Below are 21,523 nucleotides of genomic sequence, written 5' to 3' on the forward strand. Positions count from 1 at the left end.
AGAGAAAACTAAATGATTTAGAAGAGAAGGATTTTTTGGACAAATGATAAAAATACTTCTCTGTTTATATTCATGCTCTTTTTAGCTCAGATGGTTAAGGAGGACAAACAGTTTTAAAGAGTCAAGGTCTGCTGTTTCCATGAAGGGCTGAGGAAGGTCTTACTCTCATTTTCTGGTCTTTATCACAACAGGAGTCTGCAAGAGATCACCAAGCCGGTAATTCTCCTTCTTTACAGTTGCGGTCAGGTAAGTCTACTTTAAGTTGAGAGGAAGCCATATGGAAATTCCTGTCTGCTCAAGAATTTATACATATCACATCCCACAAAATGCACCCTCATGCACTGTAACAATATTCAGATTTATAGCAGAACCTGCCCCAGAGTCTGAAATTTTACCTGTTAGGTATCTAAGTAGGAGTCAGTGGCATTTTCAAAAGCTTGTGCTACATTTCTCTTGGGTGTGCACTGAAATGTATATATGATGAGCAGTGACAAAGTCCTCTGAAGATCATGGTCTGGTAAGAATGCGCATACCGCGTGCATGGGCAGAAAGGGCCCATAAAATGTAATTATGGCCTTTTCACTCTACTGCACTTTCTAGAATTCACAAAAGCCAGAATTGTGCCCTAGTATTGTGCAGAAGAACAGTCTCTGGGCTGTTTTTAGCAGAATATTCCCGTGTTTTTGACTTAGACACTGTAAATATTCCTTACTGAGCAAAGCCATGGCATGTTGGGTGACAGGCTTGTTTGTTTTATCACTTCGTAGTGGGGAATGAGTATATGATTGAGCACTAAAGCAGGTGCTTGGGCATTAACTTGTAATCAAAGCATAAAGTACAGGTTTGCATGGGGATTTTGCTTAACTGATCCTTATTTCAGATGCCATTTGAAGCATAATTTAAAGCAGAGGTGATCAGAGGTATAGTCCGGTAAGATGGTGGTGTTAAATGCTATCCATTACCATTGCTTGCAATGAGATTCAAAGATAATCAGTCTTGGCAGGATCTGAACCATGATAAATTATCAAGATAAGATGGGTAATGAAAGAATGCAAAACGTGGAAGGTAAGCTTGTATTTCATGACAGTGTTCAATGTGACTTTTGTAATCATTAACTTAACCCTAAAAGCCTGAGACAGTCCTTACTGAAATGCCTCAGTCTTATTACGTATTATCTCCGATCAACATCTCCTAACATTTCCACCATGAGGAAAAGGAAGACAACAGATGCACCTCATTCATCCACAGATGTGAGTGAAGGGAAGGAGAAATTAAGACTGAATCAAGAGGTTGGCCTGATTAGTGGAGTGTCATTAATTGCAGGCACCATGATAGGCTCGGGGATCTTTATGTCCCCTGAATGGGTACTACACCATATGAGGAGCCCTGCCAGCAGCCTGCTTATCTGGGGAGCGTGTGGTCTCCTGGCCATGTTTGGAGCCTTGTCGTATGCTGAGCTTGGAACCATAATTAAAGAGTCTGGAGGAGAATATATTTACATCTTGAGGATTTTTGGTTCTTTTCCTGCTTTCCTTTTCGCCTACACTTCTGTTATCCTGGTGAGACCAGCTGGTTTGGCAGCTGTCTGTCTGAGCTTTGCTGAGTACGCTGTTGCACCGTTCTACCCAGGATGCTCATCTCCACCAGTTGTCATCAAATGTGCAGCTGCTGCCTGCATCCTGGTTTTAACTATCGTCAACTGTCTCAATGTGAGGCTGGCGACGTCTGTTATGAACGTTTTTACAGCTGCCAAGCTCTTGGCGTTGCTGGTGATTGTGGTAGGCGGACTGGTGCTGCTCACCAGGGGACAAACTCAGAGCTTTCACAACCCTTTTCAGAACACGACTGTGGGTATCAGGGCAGTTGGAGTGGCGTTTTACCAGGGGCTCTGGTCCTACGATGGGTGGAACAACCTGAACTATGTAACCGAGGAACTGAAGAAGCCTGAGGTGAGTGAGTGAGCTGGGCTTTACTTGATAATCCTGCTGCTAGTGTGATTCTATCAATGATTGTGTTAAGAGCAGTAATGAAGGGACGAAAGACTACAGGGCTTTCATTCATGTTTGTTCTGTCTTCTAAGACAAGACATCTGTGGATGTGTCCAGAAAGGATACAAATGAGTCTCTAGGCAAAAAAGCAGCCTACCTATAAGAAAGCACTAAAATACTCCATTGACTTAAAAAAACTACTAGGCATCACTTGAATGTTTTCGGGGTGAAGTTTTGCCTTAGTGTTTAGAGGATCTCACTATAGACACCTAGATTTATGCGTAAAAGCACACACTGCTATAATCCATACAGGTTTCTTAACACCATGTAAAAGAATTGACCCATAATGTATGCATCAAAACCCCACTTTATCTCTCTCCTCACTGCATGGAGGGGGAGCTTCAAAGCAAGCGAAGCATTGCTGGATCAGGAATCTAGCTCCCTGAATGACCTTGTCTTTAACTGGCTACTTTTTTGGTATTGTTCTGTCTGTGCTTTAGGCACTGAAGTTGCTCACTTGCATTTCACATCAGCCCTTTCCATGCCGTTATCACCTCTTTGCACAGATCAGACACTATAGGCAGTGAGCAACCTTTTTCTTAGAAAGAGCTATGAGCGCAGTGTGTATAGAGCATGCTTTCTACCAGTGCAGCACACAAGATTTTACAGATAAAATGAAAATACACAGTTAAATATTAACCTAGATGGCAGCAAAGATCCTAGGGTCATGTGGCACTTTCTCCCACAGGACCTTGAGCACTGATATTCACACCCTTGTGGAGTGAAGGCAGCCACATAAGGATTTACTATATCTTGTCCTGTGGTGGGAATGTAAATTTGATATTTCAGGTTTTACTACTACTTTTTTTCCAGTGTTTTCAGCTGCATAAGGTGGTGTTTGTTGATTTTGTTGAGCCTTAAGATGATCTGTGGTGTTCCAAGATTGCACCCTGTCACTAGAAAAAAATTAAAATCCTTCCAAGAGCAAATCTCCTTTGCACTGCCCTGCTTGGATTTAACCTGTAGAGGAGTTAAATGTGATGCAACACACACTGGTACGTCACGTGTCAGTAGGATGCTCATGGGAACACACAGCACATCAGGAGATGTAACACACTAGTAACAAATAAAACCAATATTAAAGTAATCAAGACGTAACCAGGCAATGACATCTTGGGCAGCTATGAACCAAAATATTTTTTTAATAAAATTTGGGGTTTTTTTGTTGGTTGGTTGGTTTGGTTTGTTTTTTAAAGACTAACTTAAATGTACAGCATTACTGTTTGCCTGCCATTTCTGGGAGACTGGTGTAAAAACTGCTGCGTGAATCTGGATCTAAGTGTTGTTCTGTGAAACGCTTAGTGAGCAAAGGAGTTGGAATGAGGGACATGGGTGGTGGCAAAGACAAAACAAACAAAAAAGTCCAGTGCAGGTGTAAATGTGCTGTGCCTAACACATTGTCATTCCTTTGCCAGGTGACCCTTCCCAGAGCTGTGATGATTGCCATTCCTTTGGTTACATGCCTGTATTTGCTGGTAAACGTGAGCTACTTAGCAGCCATGACTCCATCTGAACTGCTGTCTTCAGGAGCTGTGGCTACCACCTGGGGGTGAGCTCTGCGTGTGGCAACACAGCCAGTGCAGTCCAATGAAATATGGGTTCTCTCCTGAGTTTCAGGAGATTTAGCTGTCACTCCCAGTGGGAATGGTAGCACCGCATTGATCAGACCAGGAAGAACTGTCAGGCCATGCTACAGGGAAACGTGCTGCCAGTCCCTGCTCTGTCACCTTCAGGTCAGCCTTTCTCCACCAAAGGTCAGGGCTGACGAGCCGTGTCTGGCCCATGGTCTCTGAGGTGCATGTAGGCTGCCAAGATAGGATGCTCTGCAGCACATGCTTTACTTCCCATTCCATTCATTCCCACTGGGAATGCGTGGCTCCCCTCCAGCTCATGCTTTTCCCCATGGAAAGTGGCCATAAAAGAGGGAATGAAGTGTATACCAGGAGCATCTCCCCACAGTGAGGATGCAGTGAGGGTGCATATCTGGACTTGGGAACTGGGAGATACCCCACGTTTCAGGTATTTCCAGAAAAATGAAGAGGACAGTGTGCTCCCCACTAGTGAAGAGTCAATGGGTTGGGAGTGAGAGTGGAGACAACTGGGTGAATCCTGTCTGCTCAGCGCCTGGAAATTAGACTAGACCAGAGCCTTTTGGATCAGTTTCTCCATCTGTGGGGAAATGGAAAACAGCACTGGTGTCTACACCTTTGAGAAGGAGGAGTGTTATACATGAGTTGTGCAGCGTTTGGTAAATGTATCTTTAAGTCGACATGTATTTTTCCAGAGTTGTACAGAAGCTATTTGTACCTTACACCAACCTGAAGTGTTTGGTGATATCAGACAGGCTTTGTGCAAGACAAGGATTTTAGCAAGAGAAAGACAGTCATGAGAGATGTAGGCACTATCGACTTCTAACCAGATGATCTCCCACCAGAGCATCCGGCCTTATTCTGAATATTTCCAAAGACACAGAATCCATGACAGCCTTAAATGAGTTGTCTGGTTGAAACGATGACACAGGGATTATGTTGCTTCTCATCTTCTTCCTAATAAGTCAGCAGTGGCTTTGCTTCTGTGTGCATTACACAAGATGTCCAGTTTGAAGATCTGACTGAGCTATTGCTAGATGTATTCTTTAATAGCCTTTTATGTAATTTTAAGTAGCTTTTAAAGGTCTAGTGCTTTGTTTGAACAGGTTACAAAGCCTCCCTAAGCCACAATGTCATGAACTTTCCCTGCACTTCCTTTCCCATCATTCCTGATTAACAAGTTGTTTGTGAGCTTCCTCCTTTTTAACACATCTCTTTTTCCTTCCTGGTTAACCTTTTTACCCCAAGAGTGCAATTCAGGAAGAAACACTGAACTAGTGACCAAAAAGCTGGGCACTCAAAAGCTGAAAGGACAGGTAGAGAGCTACAGGCTAAGGAGGGTGTACTGGCTGTGATTTACAAGTGAAAGATGCATCTATTCAGGTCATTAAGAAGGGATGGGAGGAGTATAAAGAAGCCAGAGGAAGACATGTCATATTGAAATGCATTTATTCTCCATATAAGAAGAAAACTGCCAGAGAGATACATTTTTCAGTGGTGAGAGGTTCAGCTACAAAAGGAACTCGTGAAACTCTCCCCAGCATTTCTTTGATGCCAATGATTTAACAGTAATTGCAGATCTCAGTTTGCTTGTAAGAAGTTACTCGGAGTACCCCCTGTATTTCATTTTCAGGGTCTGAACAGCTGAGCACCAATCTAACAGATGCAAAATACATAATTGCTGAAGATTTTATGATTGATTTTGTGATATATGTAGTTTTCCCTCGAGATCTTGTGTTCTGGAGTCACATGGTAATAGGAGATAACCGGATTCCATCGTTTTCAGAAGGGAGACATTTTGGTTGTGGTTATTGCAAGTAGCTTAACTTGAAGTTTGAAGGACCATAACCCAGATATTAAGCTTACAAGCTACATTTTTGAAATTATTGTGGTAGTTAAGCTCCTGTCCTGAGTTCATAGAGCCAAACTCATGATTTTGGATACCTGGGATAGGTGATGATAAAAAAGAGTAGATACGGCTCAAAGACACGATTCAGAATTGGAAAGGGTTCTAAAAAACGTCTGAATTTTGGATTTTTGCCAATGAGAGGAGCAGTGTGTTTGGTTTTGTGTGTGTGTACATGATGATTACCCCAAACACCTTCATTTAATGCTCAATTCATATTCTTCACGCTGCTCTGTTGCAGAAGACAAGCTTCACTTTAGTTGAGAAGATTATCCTATCACCCAAATCATAGAACCATAGAATAGTTAGGGTCGGAAAGGACCTCAAGATCATCTAGTTCCAACCCCCCTGCCATGGACAGGGACACCTCACACTAAACCATCCAACACAAGGCTTCATCCAACCTGGCCTTGAACACTGCCAGGGATGGAGCACTCACAACCCCCCTGGGCAACCGATTCCAGTGTCTCACCACCCTAACAGGAAAGAATTTCCTCCTTATATCCAATCTAAACTTCCCCTGTTTAAGTTTAAACCCGTTACCCCTTGTCCTGTCACTACAGTCCCTGATGAAGAATCCCTCCCCAGCATCCCTATAGGCCTCCTTCAGGTACTGGAAGGCTGCTATGAGGTCTCCACGCAGCCTTCTCTTCTCCAGGATGAACAGCCCCAACTTCCTCAGCCTGTCTTCATACAGGAGGTGCTCCAGTCCCCTGATCATCCTCGTGGCCCTCCTCTGGACTTGTTCCAGCAGTTCCATGTCCTTTTTATGTTGAGGACACCAGAACTGCACACAGTACTCCAGGTGAGGTCTCACAAGAGCAGAGTAGAGGGGCAGGATCACCTCCTTCAACATGCTGGTCACTCTCCTTTTGATGCAGCCCAGGATGTGGTTGGCTTTCTGGGCTGTGAGCGCACACTGCCAGCTCATGTTCATTTTCTCATCGACCAGCACCCCCAAGTCCTTCTCTGCAGGGCCACTCTGAATCTCTTCTTTGCCCAATCTGTAGCTGTGCCTGGGATTGCTCCGACCCAGGTGTAGGACCTTGCACTTGTCATGGTGGAACTTCATAAGGTTGGCATCAGCCCACCTCACAAGCGTGTCAAGGTCCCTCTGGATGGCATCCCTTCCCTCCAGTGTATCAACCGGACCACACAGCTTGGTGTCATCAGCAAACTTGCTGAGGGCGCACTCAATCCCACTGTCCATGTCAGCGACGAAGATGTTAAACAAGATCGGTCCCAACACCGATCCCTGAGGGACACCACTCGTTACCAGTCTCCAGCCGGACATCGAGCCATTGACCACAGCTCTTTGTGTGCGGCCATCCAGCCAGTTCTTTATCCACTGAGTGGTCCATCCATCAAATTGATATCTCTCCAATTTAGAGACAAGGATGTCGTGTGGGACAGTGTCAAACGCTTTGCACAAGTCCAGGTAGATGACATCAGCTGTTTTACCCTTGTCCATCAGTTCTGTAGCCCCATCATAGAAGGCCCCCAAATTGGCCAGGCAGGATTTCCCCTCAGTGAAGCCATGCTGGCTGTCACCAAGCATCTTGTTGTTTTTCATGTGCCTTAGCATGCCTTCCAGGAGAATCTGCTCCAAGATTTTACTAGGCACAGAGGTGAGACTGACTGGTCTGTAATTCCCCGGGTCTTCCATTTTCCCCTTCTTGAAAATGGGGGTTATATTTCCCTTTTTCCATTTGTTGGGAACTTCACCTGACTGCCATGATTTTTCAAATACGATGGCCAGTGGCTTAGCAACTTCATTCACCAGCTCCTTCAGGATCCGCAGATGGATTCCATCAGGTCCCACGGACTTGTGCGCATTCCGATTTTTAAGATGGTCTCGAACCAGATCCTCTCCTACAGTGGGCCCAAGGTCTTCATTCTCACAGTCCCTGCACCTACCTTCTAAGAGCTGGGTGGTGCAGTCAGAGCATTTGCCAGTGAAGACAGAGGCAAAGAATTCATGAAGAACCTCAGCCTTCTCCAAATCCTGTGTAGCCAGTTCTCCCGAGAGCTTCCTCAGGGGGCCCGTGTTGTCCCTAGTCTGTTTTTTGTTTGCTACGTACCTGTAGAATCCCTTCCTGTTATCCTTAACATCCCTGGCTAGGTTTAATTCTAACTGGGCCTTAGCCTTCCTGACCTGGTCCCTAGGTTCCCGGACAACATCCCTGTACTCTACCCAGGCCGCCTGTCCTTGCTTCCACTTTTTATAAGCCTCTTTTTTTCCTTTGAATTTTCCTCAGCAGCTCCTTATCCATCCAAGGAGGTCTCCTGGCCCTCCTGCTGCACTTCCTTCTAGTTGGGATGCAGCACTCCTGAGCTTGTAGCAGGTGATCCTTGAATGTCAACCAACAGCCTTGGGCCCCCCTGCCCTCCCGGGCTATATCCCATGGAACCTTACTAAGCAGGCTCCTGAAGAGGCCAAAGTCTGCTCTTTTGAAGTCCAGGGCAGTGAGCTTGCTGCACGCTCTTCTCACTGTCCTGGGGATCTCAAATTCAACCATCTCATGATCGCTGCATCCAAGGCTGCCCTGGAGCACCACATCCTCAACGAGCCCTTCCCTGTTGGTGAGCACAAGGTCAAGCATGGCACCTCTCCTTGTCGGCTCCTCTATTACTTGCAGAAGGAAGTTGTCTTCCACACAATCGAGGAACCTCCTGGATTGCTTGTGCCGTGCAGTGCCATCGTTCCAACAGATGTCAGGGTGGTTGAAATCCCCCATGAGAACAAGGGCCTGCGAGCGTGAGGCTTTTCCTATCTGTCTGTAGAGTGCTTCATCCCCAGGTTCTGCTTGATCAGGCGGCCTGTAACAGATCCCCACAGTAATGTCTCCCGCGGCTGTTTTCCCTTTAACCCTGACCCACAAGCTCTCTGTAAACTGCTCACCTGTCCCCAGACAGAGTTCCATACTCTCCAGCCCATCCCTAACATAAAGGGCAACTCCCCCTCCCCGCCTGCTGGGGCGGTTTTTTTAAAGAGCTTGTAACCTTCCATTCCAACACTCCAGTCATAGGAGCCATCCCACCATGTTTCTGTGATGCCTATTATATCATACCCCCATAGATGTGCACACATCTCTAATCCCTCTTGTTTGTTCCCCATGCTGCGGGTGTTTATATAGAGGCATCTGAGCCGAGCTCCAATTGAAGCTGGCTCATTGGCTGGAGTGGCTGGAATATCTCTACCTTGCTCCAAGCGTTTATTATAGGTGCTGGCAACTGACTGGGTGTGTTGGGATGGAATGATGCCCCCCTCCCCCAGCACATCTAGTTTAAAGCCTCCTTGACCAGTCTGGCAAGCCTCCTACCAAAACTGCTCTTCCGCTTCTTTACCAGACCAGCTCCACCAGCCCCCAATAGACCTGGCCTACTAACTTCAGTCCCATGTTGAATAATTACCTCAAACCTATTTGTAACCCTGCTACTCCTTCTGTTACAGAGAACACAAACCATAAGTGCCTGAACATGTTGTAGAATCAAACTTACGAAATTCAGACGATTTCCTTGGCTTTAGCCTGATTCACAGAGTAGCAGATATACGCGCATATGGGATTAAAGACTTATATTCTTATGGGTATTGGGGGAGAGTTTATAACACAGGATATTTCTTCAGGTCCTGTGGGAACAGTTTTTCTGCAAGCTAATACTGTTGGCTCTAATAGCAGTATATCCAGGATTTGCACCATAGCATTTCTACACAAAACAGGGGGGGTTACCTGCTGTGACAGCTTTGTACACCATTGCAGTGTAAACGGATGTAGATATATATCCACCAGGCAGGAAGGAAAGCTGCCTTTTCTGGGCACGTCAAACTTACAAGTGACTAAATATTATGGGAACTGGAAGAAGGCTTTAAATTGTTAGAAAGGCTTTGGGAAAAAAATACGTGAGTGAGAATAATGCAGGGAAGAAACCTGCCTGGTTCTACAATGAGTATTTATACAATTATGAGCTGCAATGTTATGCTGTGAACTTTTTCCCACCTCAGAGACAAAGTCCTTGGCCAGTGGGCATGGCTCATGTCCCTGTTTGTGGCACTGTCTACGTTTGGTTCATCCAATGGCACATTCTTCAGTGGAGGCCGGGTATGCTACATTGCTGCAAGGGAAGGCCATATGGTAAGGACAAAAATAAAGAGATCTGGCTTGCTTTGAGCGATTTTACCTTCTTGTGACATTAAAGCAGAGGAAAATACCGTGTATGTTCAGCTGGTAGAGTGATAGCTCTTCGGTGGTTTGCTTCTTGCTCAAACACTGTCTTCCCCATCTTTTTCAAATGTCAGGTGTATGTTGTTTCCTGACTTTCTTCTTCAGCTGCGTCATTTCAGAAAGATACATAATTACATCTAGCCTGAATTTTAAGAACAGCTTTGAAATCAAATACTGATGTATTGAAGCACATGGCACAGGCCTGGGGGGTCCTATCCAATATACCTGCTAGGGAGAGGAAACCCAGCCCTGACTGCATGTTGTAAGGCATCCTTGCTTGCTCTGGCAAGCTGCCTTTGCATACAATACTGACTACAAAAGCTGGTCTCAGGGTTGTTCCATGCTTCTCAAGATTCATAGCAATTACAAGGTGACAGAGCCTTCCATCTCACATAGCTGGAGTTTTCAATTGGTTTTGCTAGGCGGACCCAAATCTAGGAGCCCAGCAGAGGCCAGGCTCTGTGGTCCAACTGGTAGGTTCAGCATGTATTCCCAATAGGAACACAAACACAAGTATACAATATATATGTATATACACAGATACATACATACATATATATATATGTATACATGCGTATACAGACAGCAGGGCACACAGATCTACACATGCAGACATGCTCAGTGCTCACACAACCACTAGCACAAACAGCATCAAGGCCTTTATCTTGTTCCCCTCTAGAGAGACAACTGTAAGTGGAAAAAAAAAATAAAATATCTATATATACACGCATATGTACAATGTGGACCCCACCAGCAGCTGGGCTCAGCATTCAGTCTGCCCAGTAGCAGTCCCTGTATCCAAGTCTTCCCAGTTGCTGGTACCTGGGCATATAAGCTACTTCCCCACTCCAGCTGCTGGTAAGGACCTCTCACTCACAAGCACACCTCTTCCACACTTCTCCCTCTCAGTGCTTGGGCTGAGCTGAATTCTCCTCCTCTGTTTTGAGTAGGCATGTTCTATTCCTCCTGGACCTTTCTGCTTCTTTGGTCCTTCCTCTCCACACAATCTGGTTTTTCAGCTCCAGGTGCAAAGGATACCACTGTGCACCAGCTTCACTCTTTGTGCATGGGAGGGAATCTTTTATGTATATGGATGACCAAGTTGGTGGATATGACTGGGTGGTTAGTGGTTTGCGTGGTTACTGGTTTTGGTGGTTACTGGTTCTACAGCTTCTCTTACTGATGACAGCACCTGCTGTATCGTGGCAAGCTCTGTACTAGGCAGTTCACAGATGTTCTGAATTTGACCATACCAGACTAAAGAGCTGACTGCTAGTACTGTTTCTCAGACACTCAGCTCTAGCAGAAATCCTTGCATGATATTTTGATTGGAAATTTAAAAGAAAAAAAAGAAGCCTTTCTTATTAAGCCTTTCTTACTAAGCTTTTCCAATACGCCAAGTAATAAAGAGGCTAATAATTCTTTCCATGTTCTGGAACAAATCCTGGTTTGCTTTGTGGTTACTTGCATAAATGTTTCTGGAGTAGTCCTTGTCTTATTTTCCAGTCAGCCGTAGAAAAGCCAAGTCCCAGAGAGATGTGACAGAGGGCAGGACAGTGGGACAAGGTCCCTATGATCATCAAGAAAGCTCTGATTTGACTCAGCCTTAGTCTGTTGCATTACTAGTTTGAAAACCTCATCTTGCCTGCCTAAACTGAGCATATTTGATATGAAATCAGTGAGACACAATGAAAACATCCTTGAGGGAGTTTCCATGTTTACTCCTTGGACTTGAGTGGCTTTTATATTGTGCTTATTTAATGATCACGAGTGGCTCTGGCAGCAGGCAGAGCTCCCACCAGCAGCGGAGGTGGATGAGTAAGGATCTCCAAGTACCCGCTATGATGGTATATTGTTTTTTTTTGGCTTTCAGCCAGACATTCTGTCTATGGCTCACGTGCGGTGCCTCACACCCTCCCCTGCTCTGCTGTTTACATCTGCCGTGTCTTTAATAATGATAATATCAGGAAACTTCACCACCATTGTGAACTTTTTCAGGTACGTACGTGTAGCATTTCTGCCTGCGTCCTGGGTTTTGAATTGTTTAGAAGTATTTTCTTTCAATGTTTTTCTGAGCAGGGGCTATTGTTTTCTAACCAGCACTGGGGGGAGGGGAAAGAAAGAAAAGGAAGAGCTTAGGAACCAGCATTTTTGCAATGCATGAATGCTTCTGTCACTATGTACTTAACTGGATGTGATTCATCCTCATATTGAAATATTTAGATCATTCTGAAGTGCTCATTGGGCTGGAAAGGAAATGAATGGGAGAGCTACTGCATTTATATCAATATTCTCCTTTTTAATTGGAGATGTAAACATCTGGGATCTGCAAGGCAGGCCTGACATTCCTGTATGATCTCACCACAAATGTAATGCTGTCTTTTTTGTCTTTTTTTTTCTTTCCTTTTTCTTCCAGTTTTATAGCATGGTTTTTCTATGGCATGACTATTGCTGGTCTCCTGTATTTAAAAATCAAAAAACCAGAACTGCCAAGATCTTACAAGGTGAAGTAAAAACATAACCCCCTCAAACCCTTTTCTGATATTCCCAAATAGCTTACAAAGCATTATGAGGAGAGAAAGAGCACTGGGACTGGTTGCTTACAGATTTAGTGTGGTTGTCCTTCCTTTTTTAATTTCATGTTTTGTCAACAAGGGGCAAGATACTGTGAATATACCAGCATAAGTCAAGGCTGGCTTCTCTGTCTTGATAAACTAATAATACACTGCCCCCTCACTGTGGAAAATATATTGACCATATCCTTTTATAAGAGACGTAAGAAGAAAATGAAGGACGATTCTGACTGACAATGTGATCTACTGCTTATGCTCTGAGAACTTGGTTGCATGCCTCAGAAGGCAGCCCAGGTGTAAGAACCTTGCAGAGGACAAAAGAATGCCCCAAATCCTTTGAGATGTCCAGGGGACATGTTTGCTCCCCACAAAACAGCTAAGTGAAGGAAATCAGGAATTACCTGTTCTACCCCTGGTGCCCTGAGCAAGTCAAGCTGCAGTGCTTCCTCTGTGACTAAGGAAGTGAATGCAGGACAGTGACTTTTCCCTGAGACAAGCTGAATGAACATCCTGGCTTTCAAGGGTTCCTTCAGGATGTAGATGACAGGCTGATGCTACCAAGCTGTGTGAAGCTATATTGAGTGTCCTGTGGGGCTTAGCATGACAGAGAAGAGCAATGTGCTGTTAAGTCTTCCACTTCCTGGACAAAAAGGCACAAAAGGAACAAATGAAAAATTCCAGCTTGAATATTCTGTTTTTCACCTTGTTGTGAAATCATTGTCTTGTGCATTCAGTAGCCTCAGGAGGATGGCTTCAAGTTTAAATTTAAATGCTTTCTGAACAGACTTACAGAAATAGCTTCTGAGATTGCTTGTCCACCTACCCAAAAAGAAATAAACCTTTTTGCCCAAGGATGCTAAAGTTCAGTTATGTGATTCGTACACATTGCTGTGTTTTGTCTACAGTTCAGCTTTTGGATGCAAGGTAGTAGGAAGAGCGAGAACACGCCTGGCACTAGCACCAGTAGTTTGCATCTTCAAGTCTAGGAGGGCAGGGAAGATCAGGGTTTAGGGTGTGTGGTGGTGGTGTTGCTCTTGCAGGGATGTTCGACCTTGGAGTGGGGATGGGCTGGGAAACAGGATGTCTGGACTAATTGGGATTTGTAGTTAATACCTGAGGTTGCACCAGGGTTTCATCTAAAAAGCCTTGTGCAGAAGTTTTAGGGTTGTCCATACCCACAGTGGCCCAGTGTTACATTGAGTCTTGATGCTGATCTTTTGCTTTCACAGGTCCCAATTATCATCCCCATAATTGTGCTGATGGCAGCTGTGTACCTGGTGTTAGCTCCTGTCATTGATCAACCCCAGTTTGAGATCCTCTACATCATCCTGTTCATTTTCAGTGGTGTTATTCTTTACTTCCCACTGGTTCACTTCAAGCGCCACCCTCACTTCTTACAAAGAGTCACTTTACATCTCCAGTTGTTCCTGGAAGTGGCACCAACCACCAGGGATGCCAACTGAGATAACGTCCTCCTGGTGTGTGGCTGCAGGCCTTCGTAGTATCCTAGCACCTTGGTTTTCAAGGCTTAGAAGATATTTTCTGTAAAGGTGAATAAGCAGAATGAAAGTGTCACTAAAATGTCCAGCTGAGAGACACTAGAGCCATGACTCCTCGTGTTTCCTTAACATTCTGGGGACATATTTTTCTTATTTTCAGCTCTGCCATGGCAGATTACATACAGATTCCAAAGCAGTACATGCTTTTGAATTTTCCATCCCAAGAAAAGCTGTTCATCAAAAGCTTAGCTCTTACATTTCAATGCAACAGGCAACAGAAGACTGACAATGAAATATTATTCCTATAGCAGGCTGTGACCCTAAGCCATTCCTGGCAATGCCTTTAATTATTTCCACCCAGTTCTGCCCTCTATGGCCACAAAGCTGCTCAAATAAATAAAGCGTGGGCACACCATGCTCACAACAAAAAAAAAAAATCCGTTTGGGTATTCATTTTGGGAGGGTGGTTTTCCCTTGCTCCCTCCAGTCCCAGGTGCACAGTCACAACAGCCCTTTCTCTGTCTCAGAAATCACCCTACGTCTCCCATAGAAAAACCTCTGACATGAGACAAGAAGTGCTTGAAAGCTCTGCCAGTTTACTTTGTTGAGAATGCATTTGTCATCTGGGATCCATTCGTTCACGATGAGGACGCAGGCAACATCACTCAGTACCACTGATGGTCACTCAATACCCTTCCTGTAATTCCCACAGTCATTTCTTCTGTGATAAATTGAGCAAAAAAAAATCTACGGTGTATGTAGATTTGTGTGTAAACAGCAAGATACTCCCTTTGCAAATTAAAGAAATCACATACATTTATGTATAGTGGGCTACATTAGGAGAAATGTGTCCAGCAGGTCAAGGAAATACACTGTCCATTTAGACTCAGTGCTGGTGAGGACACACGTGAAATACTGCACCCAGTGCTGGCCCTGCTGTTCAAGACGTAGCTGTGAAGAGAACAGAGCCCAGCTCTTCTTAGCAGTGGCATCCAGGGGCAATGGCCACAAGCTGTGGCTTGAGATGTTCAGGACTCCAGGAAATCCCTTCACCATGATGGCAGTGCCACCTTAGAGCAGTGTGCAGGGACGTGATGAGAGCTCAGTTCTCTTACATTTTCCACCACAGCCATTTCCACCAACTTCCATGATTCTAAAGGGACAACACAAAAAAGTCATGGGCTGTGTTCTCACCCACACCTAACACACTGCAGCTGCCTCGTTACCCTGAGGCTCAGCCCTTTTTCTCATTTTTTTTTCTAGAGGAGAGACTTTATATGCTGTTTTCTTTCCATTTGTCCAGATTGTTCCTGGATGGAATTTTTCCTGTTATAAGCTAAAAAGGTCTAGGTGTTAGTCCCTGAGATGTCTAGTTGCGTGTTGAAGTACCAAATATTACTGAGGTCAACTTTTCTGTCAGCATATCTAACCTAATACTTTGTTCCTGGAACAGGGTCACTTGAACCCCCAGGCCTCTCTCAGCCCATGTCAAAGCTGTGTATCTGATTAAAATCTCATGCTGCAGTGCCACCCCTTCTTTTCCTCGGAGTGGTGACAGCAGGAGCTACAGAGATGCAACAACTATTTTCCGAAGGATTTTTTTCCAAGTGTTTAGTAAAGGGATCAGCCACTTGCCACTCATCTTCTAAATCCTTAGCTTAAACAGTTTAGGAGGATTTCCTTCCACTGCTTTTTACCGGATCTGCCAATAAAGGCCAGTGAAAGAACAGTTTTCCCTCCTCAACCCTATTACAATCCAAAATTCTTGGGATGCCACCTTGTCTTCCCTCCCTGTATATCCTGCTGGAGACTGTGTACTTAAAGGACTGATAACTCGGGGGCCCTGGGTTAACTTCCCACCACTACTCTAGAGTCTTCATCTGATGAAGGCAGGATTCTTAAAAGACCTTCACCTCAGCTACTTACCTAAAAATGCGGATAATATTATTTCCTTGATTTTGTTTTTAAACAATCTCTGTTTCCCATGCCTATTTATGGAACCTACCACATGGACTGTGTTCTTTTGAAGTTCTACAGTCCATATCCAAAAAGTAGGAATTTAAAGGCTTATTTAAAGGTTACGAATGGACAATACTTGTGGCTTTAGCCACCTATCCTTGTGTACCTAAGTACAAGATTGTTGTTTTCTCCATGTTATTCTTGTGGAACAGGAGTTACTTCTACTTTTTGATATTATGGGTGTAGTATACTATAGATGATAAGAAGGTGAAAGGATTAAGTGGTTTACTCAAAGTTATACAGGAAATGTGTAGTAAGTGTGAGAGTTGCTCCAGGCAAGACTTTTACCATGTAGCACATCCTTTCTGTGCACCTGTGACGTATGAACAATAATGATGAACACAGAAAGACTTAACACTTTGCATAAGTAACCTTTGTTATTGATTTGTGTGTGGATAGATGGGAGCTGAAAAGCTGCAAGTATCATGTTTTGCACCAGCCTCATTTTCTGTAGAGGTTGTTGTAACTAGATGTTCTTATTTATGTTGCCTAGGGTTTGCAAGCACAGGTGTTTATAGTGCCAAAACAAGATGAGAATGCCAAGATAATTACAATAAAATGGACATTAAAATGAAGTGCGTTGAAACAGTTGTTTGTGTTTTTCATCCAAGAAAAACAATTCCATGGAAATTTTACTGCATGAACACAAACAATTAGCACCAGGCTCACCTCTCCTGGGATGGGAGGTTTAACTGCATGCGTGGGTGCTTTCATGTGCGTACACTCATTTTTCAAAATGATTGCTTATCTGTTTCAGCCCCGGCATATGCAAATCAGAATCTCTCTTTCCTTCATCAAACATTTACAACAGAAGTGTCAGGAAGAGGCGTTGTGTCCTTACCATTCATTGCTACAGCACAGTCACAAACGTGACGGCGGGTAGAGCTGTACTGCTGCTGTTGTGTGTGCAGGTCTCACTGTAAGATCATGTTGGTCCTGTCTGTCTCTGAAGCTCTAGATCCCTGTGGCCTGTACTTAGCCCCTTCCTTCATGGGCTTCGAGGAAAACTAGACCATCAGCACTGCCCTCAAGGTACCCATAAGATCTATACTTTACCTCAAGACCCTGAGTACAACTGAATACCTTACTTCAGCTGGCAACCCACAAACACCAGTCAAGAGCTGCACCTTGGTGCACAAAGCTGAATGTATTCCAGGTCTTTTCCTGACTTCCTCACAAGCATCAAAGATGGGCTACACCTGGGGATGGCCAAGAATGATCCAGCGTGTGAGAGGGTATGGAAAACCCTCCTTTGATGATTTTCGGATAAGCCTGGCCCAAGTTCATGTGGTTGTCATCATTTGTGGTTGAGGAGACATTTCCCCTTGGGTGAGACAGAACAGAATCCGTAATGATTTTAATTTCTCTCTGTTGCAGAAACACGGTCCACCTGCTTGGTTTGGCTGGGTTTGTCTTATCAGTTCACTGCCAGTGCAGAGGGTTTACTGTTCAGTGTCTCGTGCTCTCTCCTGGGACACAGGGGGTCTCTCAGCAATGCTAACTTTCTCTCCAGGTCAACACGCTGAGGAGATTGTAGAGCTGCTGTTTTCAATGATTAAGTAAATACAGTTAACTCTGTGAATCATAGACCATTAAAGCATGGGTTGGAACCAACCTCTGGAGGGCTGTAGGCCAACTCCCTGCTTGGAGCAGGACTATTCCTGACACTAGATTAGGTCATGTGTGACTCTTATCTTACCGTATCTTGAACTGATATGAGGATGGAGAGCCCACCATCTCTTTGCACTGCACTGATACAGAAAATTTCCCCAAGCCAGAGCTTTTGGCTGTTGCCCTTCACTGTATCACCTGTTACTGCCAGAAAGGCTCCTTCACCATTTTTGCAACTCTCCTTCATGGAATTGTAGGTTTCTATTAGATTGCCTCTTATCCTTCTTTTTGCCAGACTCAGCAAGCCAAACTCCCTCAGCTTCTCTATGTAGGTGGTGTGCTCTAGGCCTCTGAGCATCGTGGGAGCTCTCTGATGGATGCTCCCCAGTTCTGCTTCCCTTTGGAATCTTGAAGTGGTCAGGCATCAAACCTGCAGGGACACTGATATCCTTTGACCTGCTGACTGTACTTCTCCTAATGTAGGCCACTCCTACATTAGAAGTGTGTAACCCCAGCCCCTTTCAGCTAGCCAGTTCCCAGCCTGTGCCTGGGGTTGTTCCACCTCAGAGGCTTCTCACTGCTGACCTGCAGGGCGGATCTGCTGGCCTAGTCCATGTGTGTCTCCAGCTGCCTTTGGATCGAAGCTCCACCATTTGGCATGTCAGCCATTCCCCCCCATTCAGTACCACCTGCAAATCTGCTGAGAGCACTTTAGTTGCATCAACCAGGTTGCCTGTGAAAATACTGAAGAACACTGGGCCCAGGTTCAACTGTTGTGGCACTTGTTACCAGCTGCTAACCAGATGCCATGTCACTGGTGCAGCTTGCTGTGTAAAGGCACTCATGGCTAAGAGCTTCAGCTGACTCGGTGGAAGGCAATGGCAAACCCTTATTTTGTACGGTTTGTGCTAGTAATAGAAACTTCAGATAGGCTGTGATAAATCTACCCATCAGGATGACTCAGCCTAGCAGATTAGAGACATCTGTATCTTGCACTGTATAATTTATTGACTAGTTAGTTGAATATCACATGGGTCTTTGTGTGTGTGACTCATTCCTCATGAGGAATTGTTTTTGCTAAAAAAGGATGCAGACCCAGGGTCCTACAATGCCTGGGTGGTCTTAAGTTTGTGAACTGGCGGTGAGACCAAGGTATAGTGAAACAGCCCATCTGTTTTTAGGATGGAACTACAATGTCGGATTTGTCCTCAGAGGTGGTGAATGCTATGGCTTGAGTGTCTGCCAGACAAATGATCATCTTTTTCTCCTAAAGGTTGGTCATTAATTCTTACTGTTTAATTTCACGGACTATGCCCTGGTTTTCCTGCAGTGAGATGACAGGCAGAGGGCGAGCTGAGTAAAGGGAAAATGAGAAGTAGATTGAAAGAGAATTTCTGTATATGCAAGTCTTGGCTTGTGTGTCCAAGTTAGCTATGTAAAATCCAGACACGGACAACACCTAAGCAGAAAAGACCATGCTTTGGGTAGAAGTTCAGAAATAAAAGTTGTTTGCTCAGCAGAGATTCCTTCCTTTCCGTTTGTACATATTTTTTAGTGCAGAATCTATTTTTTCCATGGCACATCTGTGTCATTAATGGACAAAGCAGAGCAACAGTTCCATATTTTGCCTTTTCCCGTTGCTCGGTCTGTGGCTGCTGTACTTCATTGACAGGTCACAATTCCTCTGACGAGACAGCTCCAGAAGGAACATAGATTCTCAGCAGAAGGTATGAACCCTGGCACACCGGGCATCACCATAGCCTCATTGCTCCCATTTCCTGAGTTTGGGATTCAGAGCTGCTCTGGGGAATCTCTTGGAGTGTTATGTCCTGCTGTCCTCTTCCCTTTGCCGTAGCCTTACTCCAGCACTCTGCATGCTTGGCTTTCCACTCGCATCCCATCCTGTTCAAAAGGAGGCTAATGAGACTCGAAGCTTGCTGGGCTGTTGTGAAGCTTAGTTCATTCATGTTTGTAAATAAAAGGAAATCATCTGACTGAAGCACCACTCCTGTAAGTCACACCAGCTGAGCTACCACTTTGGTGTCCTTGGATGGATGTGCATCCATTAGGGCCATGCCTCATACACAGCGAGGAAGCGCAGAGGAGGTTAGACGTGAAGCAAACATTTGAACATAGACTCATAGAATCATAGAATAGCCAGGGTTGGAAAGGACCTCAAGATCATCTAGTTCCAACCCCCCTGCCACAGGCAGGGACACCTCACACTAAACCATCCAACACAAGGCTTCATCCAACCTGGCCTTGAACACTACCAGGGATGGAGCACTCACAACCCCCCTGGGCAACCGATTCCAGTGTCTCACCACCCTAACAGGAAAGAATTTCCTCCTTATATCCAATGTAAACTTCCCCTGTTTAAGTTTAAACCCGTTACCCCTTGTCCTGTCACTACATTCCCTGATGAAGAGTCCCTCCCCAGCATCCCTACAGGCCCCCTTCAGATACTGGAAGGCTGCTATTAGGTCCCCACACAGCCTTCTCTTCTCCAGACTGAACAGCCCCAACTTCCTCAGCCTGTCTTCATAAGGGAGGTGCTCCAGTCCCCTGATCATCCTCGTGGCCCTCCTCTGCACTTGTTCCAGCAGTTCCATGTCCTTTTTATGTTGAGGACACCAGAACTGCACACAGTACTCCAGGTGAGGTCTCACAAGAGCAGAGTAGAGGGGCAGGATCACCTCCTTCGACCTGCTGGTCACGCTCCTTTTGATGCAGCCCAGGATACGGTTGGCTTTCTGGGCTGTGAGCGCATGCTGCCGGCTCATGTTAAATTCTCATCGACCAGCACCCCCAAGTCCTTCTCTGCAGGGCTGCTCTGAATCTCTTCTTTGCCCAGTCTGTAGCTGTGCCTGGGATTGCTCCGACCCAGGTGTAGGACCTTGCACTTGGCATGGTTGAACATGCCTGAGTGATGATGCAAAATCCCAAGGATCGAGGTCCCTGGGATCTTGATGCCTGCAGAGAGGCAGAAAGATGTGTCCCTTGGAGTGAAATTAAATGCTCGAACTGGATCCTGCTGTGGGTTTGTATCGGGCTAAATAATCAGGCACAAGCGCGACTGTGGGCGAAGAAGCGTGAGGTGACTTTTCCTTCCCGCAGCGCTGCCTGGACTTCAAGCCACTGTGGGGTCAGAAATGGTTCTTACAAATCCCCCACAGCCTTCACCAGCTTCTCAATAGGTTGTCTCACCCCAGTGTCCCACCAAGCCACCAAGGGGCCGTGTTGCCAGCCTGTCCAGCAGCCCCCTGCCTGTTTCCCACTCTCATTCAATTTACTTTGTGCAAAAAATACCATTCCTTAGATTTGCAATGCAAAGACCACCCCAGACAACACCAAAACACTTTTCCCAGGAGACCTGAAGGTGGGCTGAGGGCAAGGGTCTGTGGCTGGGAATACCCTTGGTGGTTGGGAATACCCTCGGTGGAGGAGAGGCTGACAAGGAGAGAGGTGGCCAGGGTGGACACTGCACAGTCTTGGTCTGAAACCTCAGCTCAGACCCCGCTTTCCTTAGCTCAGACACCGGGTGTGCATGTCCCCGTGCTGCTGTCCCCCAGGCATGGGTGAAGCTCCCACTGCCGACGGGCACATGCTGGAGCTGAGGGCCTTTATCCTGGTGGCTCCAGGCTGTGGAGATGATTTTGCATAGGGAATGGCGCCGGCAGATGGCGGTGGCAGCCGTGTGATGAAGAGCTGGGTAGCAGGAGCCTCTGCGCCTGCGGCACGCAGCGGAGCAGCAAGAACAGCAAAGCTGCACTTAGGGTGCAGAAGAGGGTGAGGAAGGGATTAGCTCTTATCCCAAGGGAGTTGTTCCATGGTGCAGCCTTAGGCAGCCAGTGTGCAGCCCTGTGCTTACCCAGAGCCCTGTGGCACAGTCTGATTCACTAAAGCAGCAGCAGAACTCATCTGGGGGGCAGGTGAATGGGATCAATCAGCTTTGCTTGTGGTGGGACTGGTGCAAGGGAGAGGGAGGATCCTGTGGCTGGAAGTGAGATGGGGAGAGGGAACAAGCTCTCCCTTCCCCAGCAGGGGGTTCTGGT

General features: G+C 45.6%; 1 protein-coding gene across 1 annotated transcript; it reads left to right on the forward strand.

Annotated features, from left to right (window-relative positions):
• The first annotated feature begins 838 nt into the window (after positions 1–838).
• LOC136015587 (b(0,+)-type amino acid transporter 1-like) lies at positions 839–14,174 on the forward strand. Its single transcript, XM_065681710.1, has 6 exons — positions 839–1,949; positions 3,464–3,597; positions 9,547–9,676; positions 11,640–11,764; positions 12,183–12,270; positions 13,569–14,174. The coding sequence occupies exons 1-6, from the start codon at positions 1,206–1,208 to the stop codon at positions 13,800–13,802; spliced, it is 1,455 nt and encodes a 484-aa protein (XP_065537782.1). The 5' UTR covers positions 839–1,205; the 3' UTR covers positions 13,803–14,174.
• The last annotated feature ends 7,349 nt before the right edge of the window (positions 14,175–21,523 follow it).

Source organism: Lathamus discolor, chromosome 5 (assembly GCF_037157495.1).
Source record: "Lathamus discolor isolate bLatDis1 chromosome 5, bLatDis1.hap1, whole genome shotgun sequence".
Taxonomy (NCBI): Eukaryota; Metazoa; Chordata; class Aves; order Psittaciformes; family Psittacidae; genus Lathamus; species Lathamus discolor.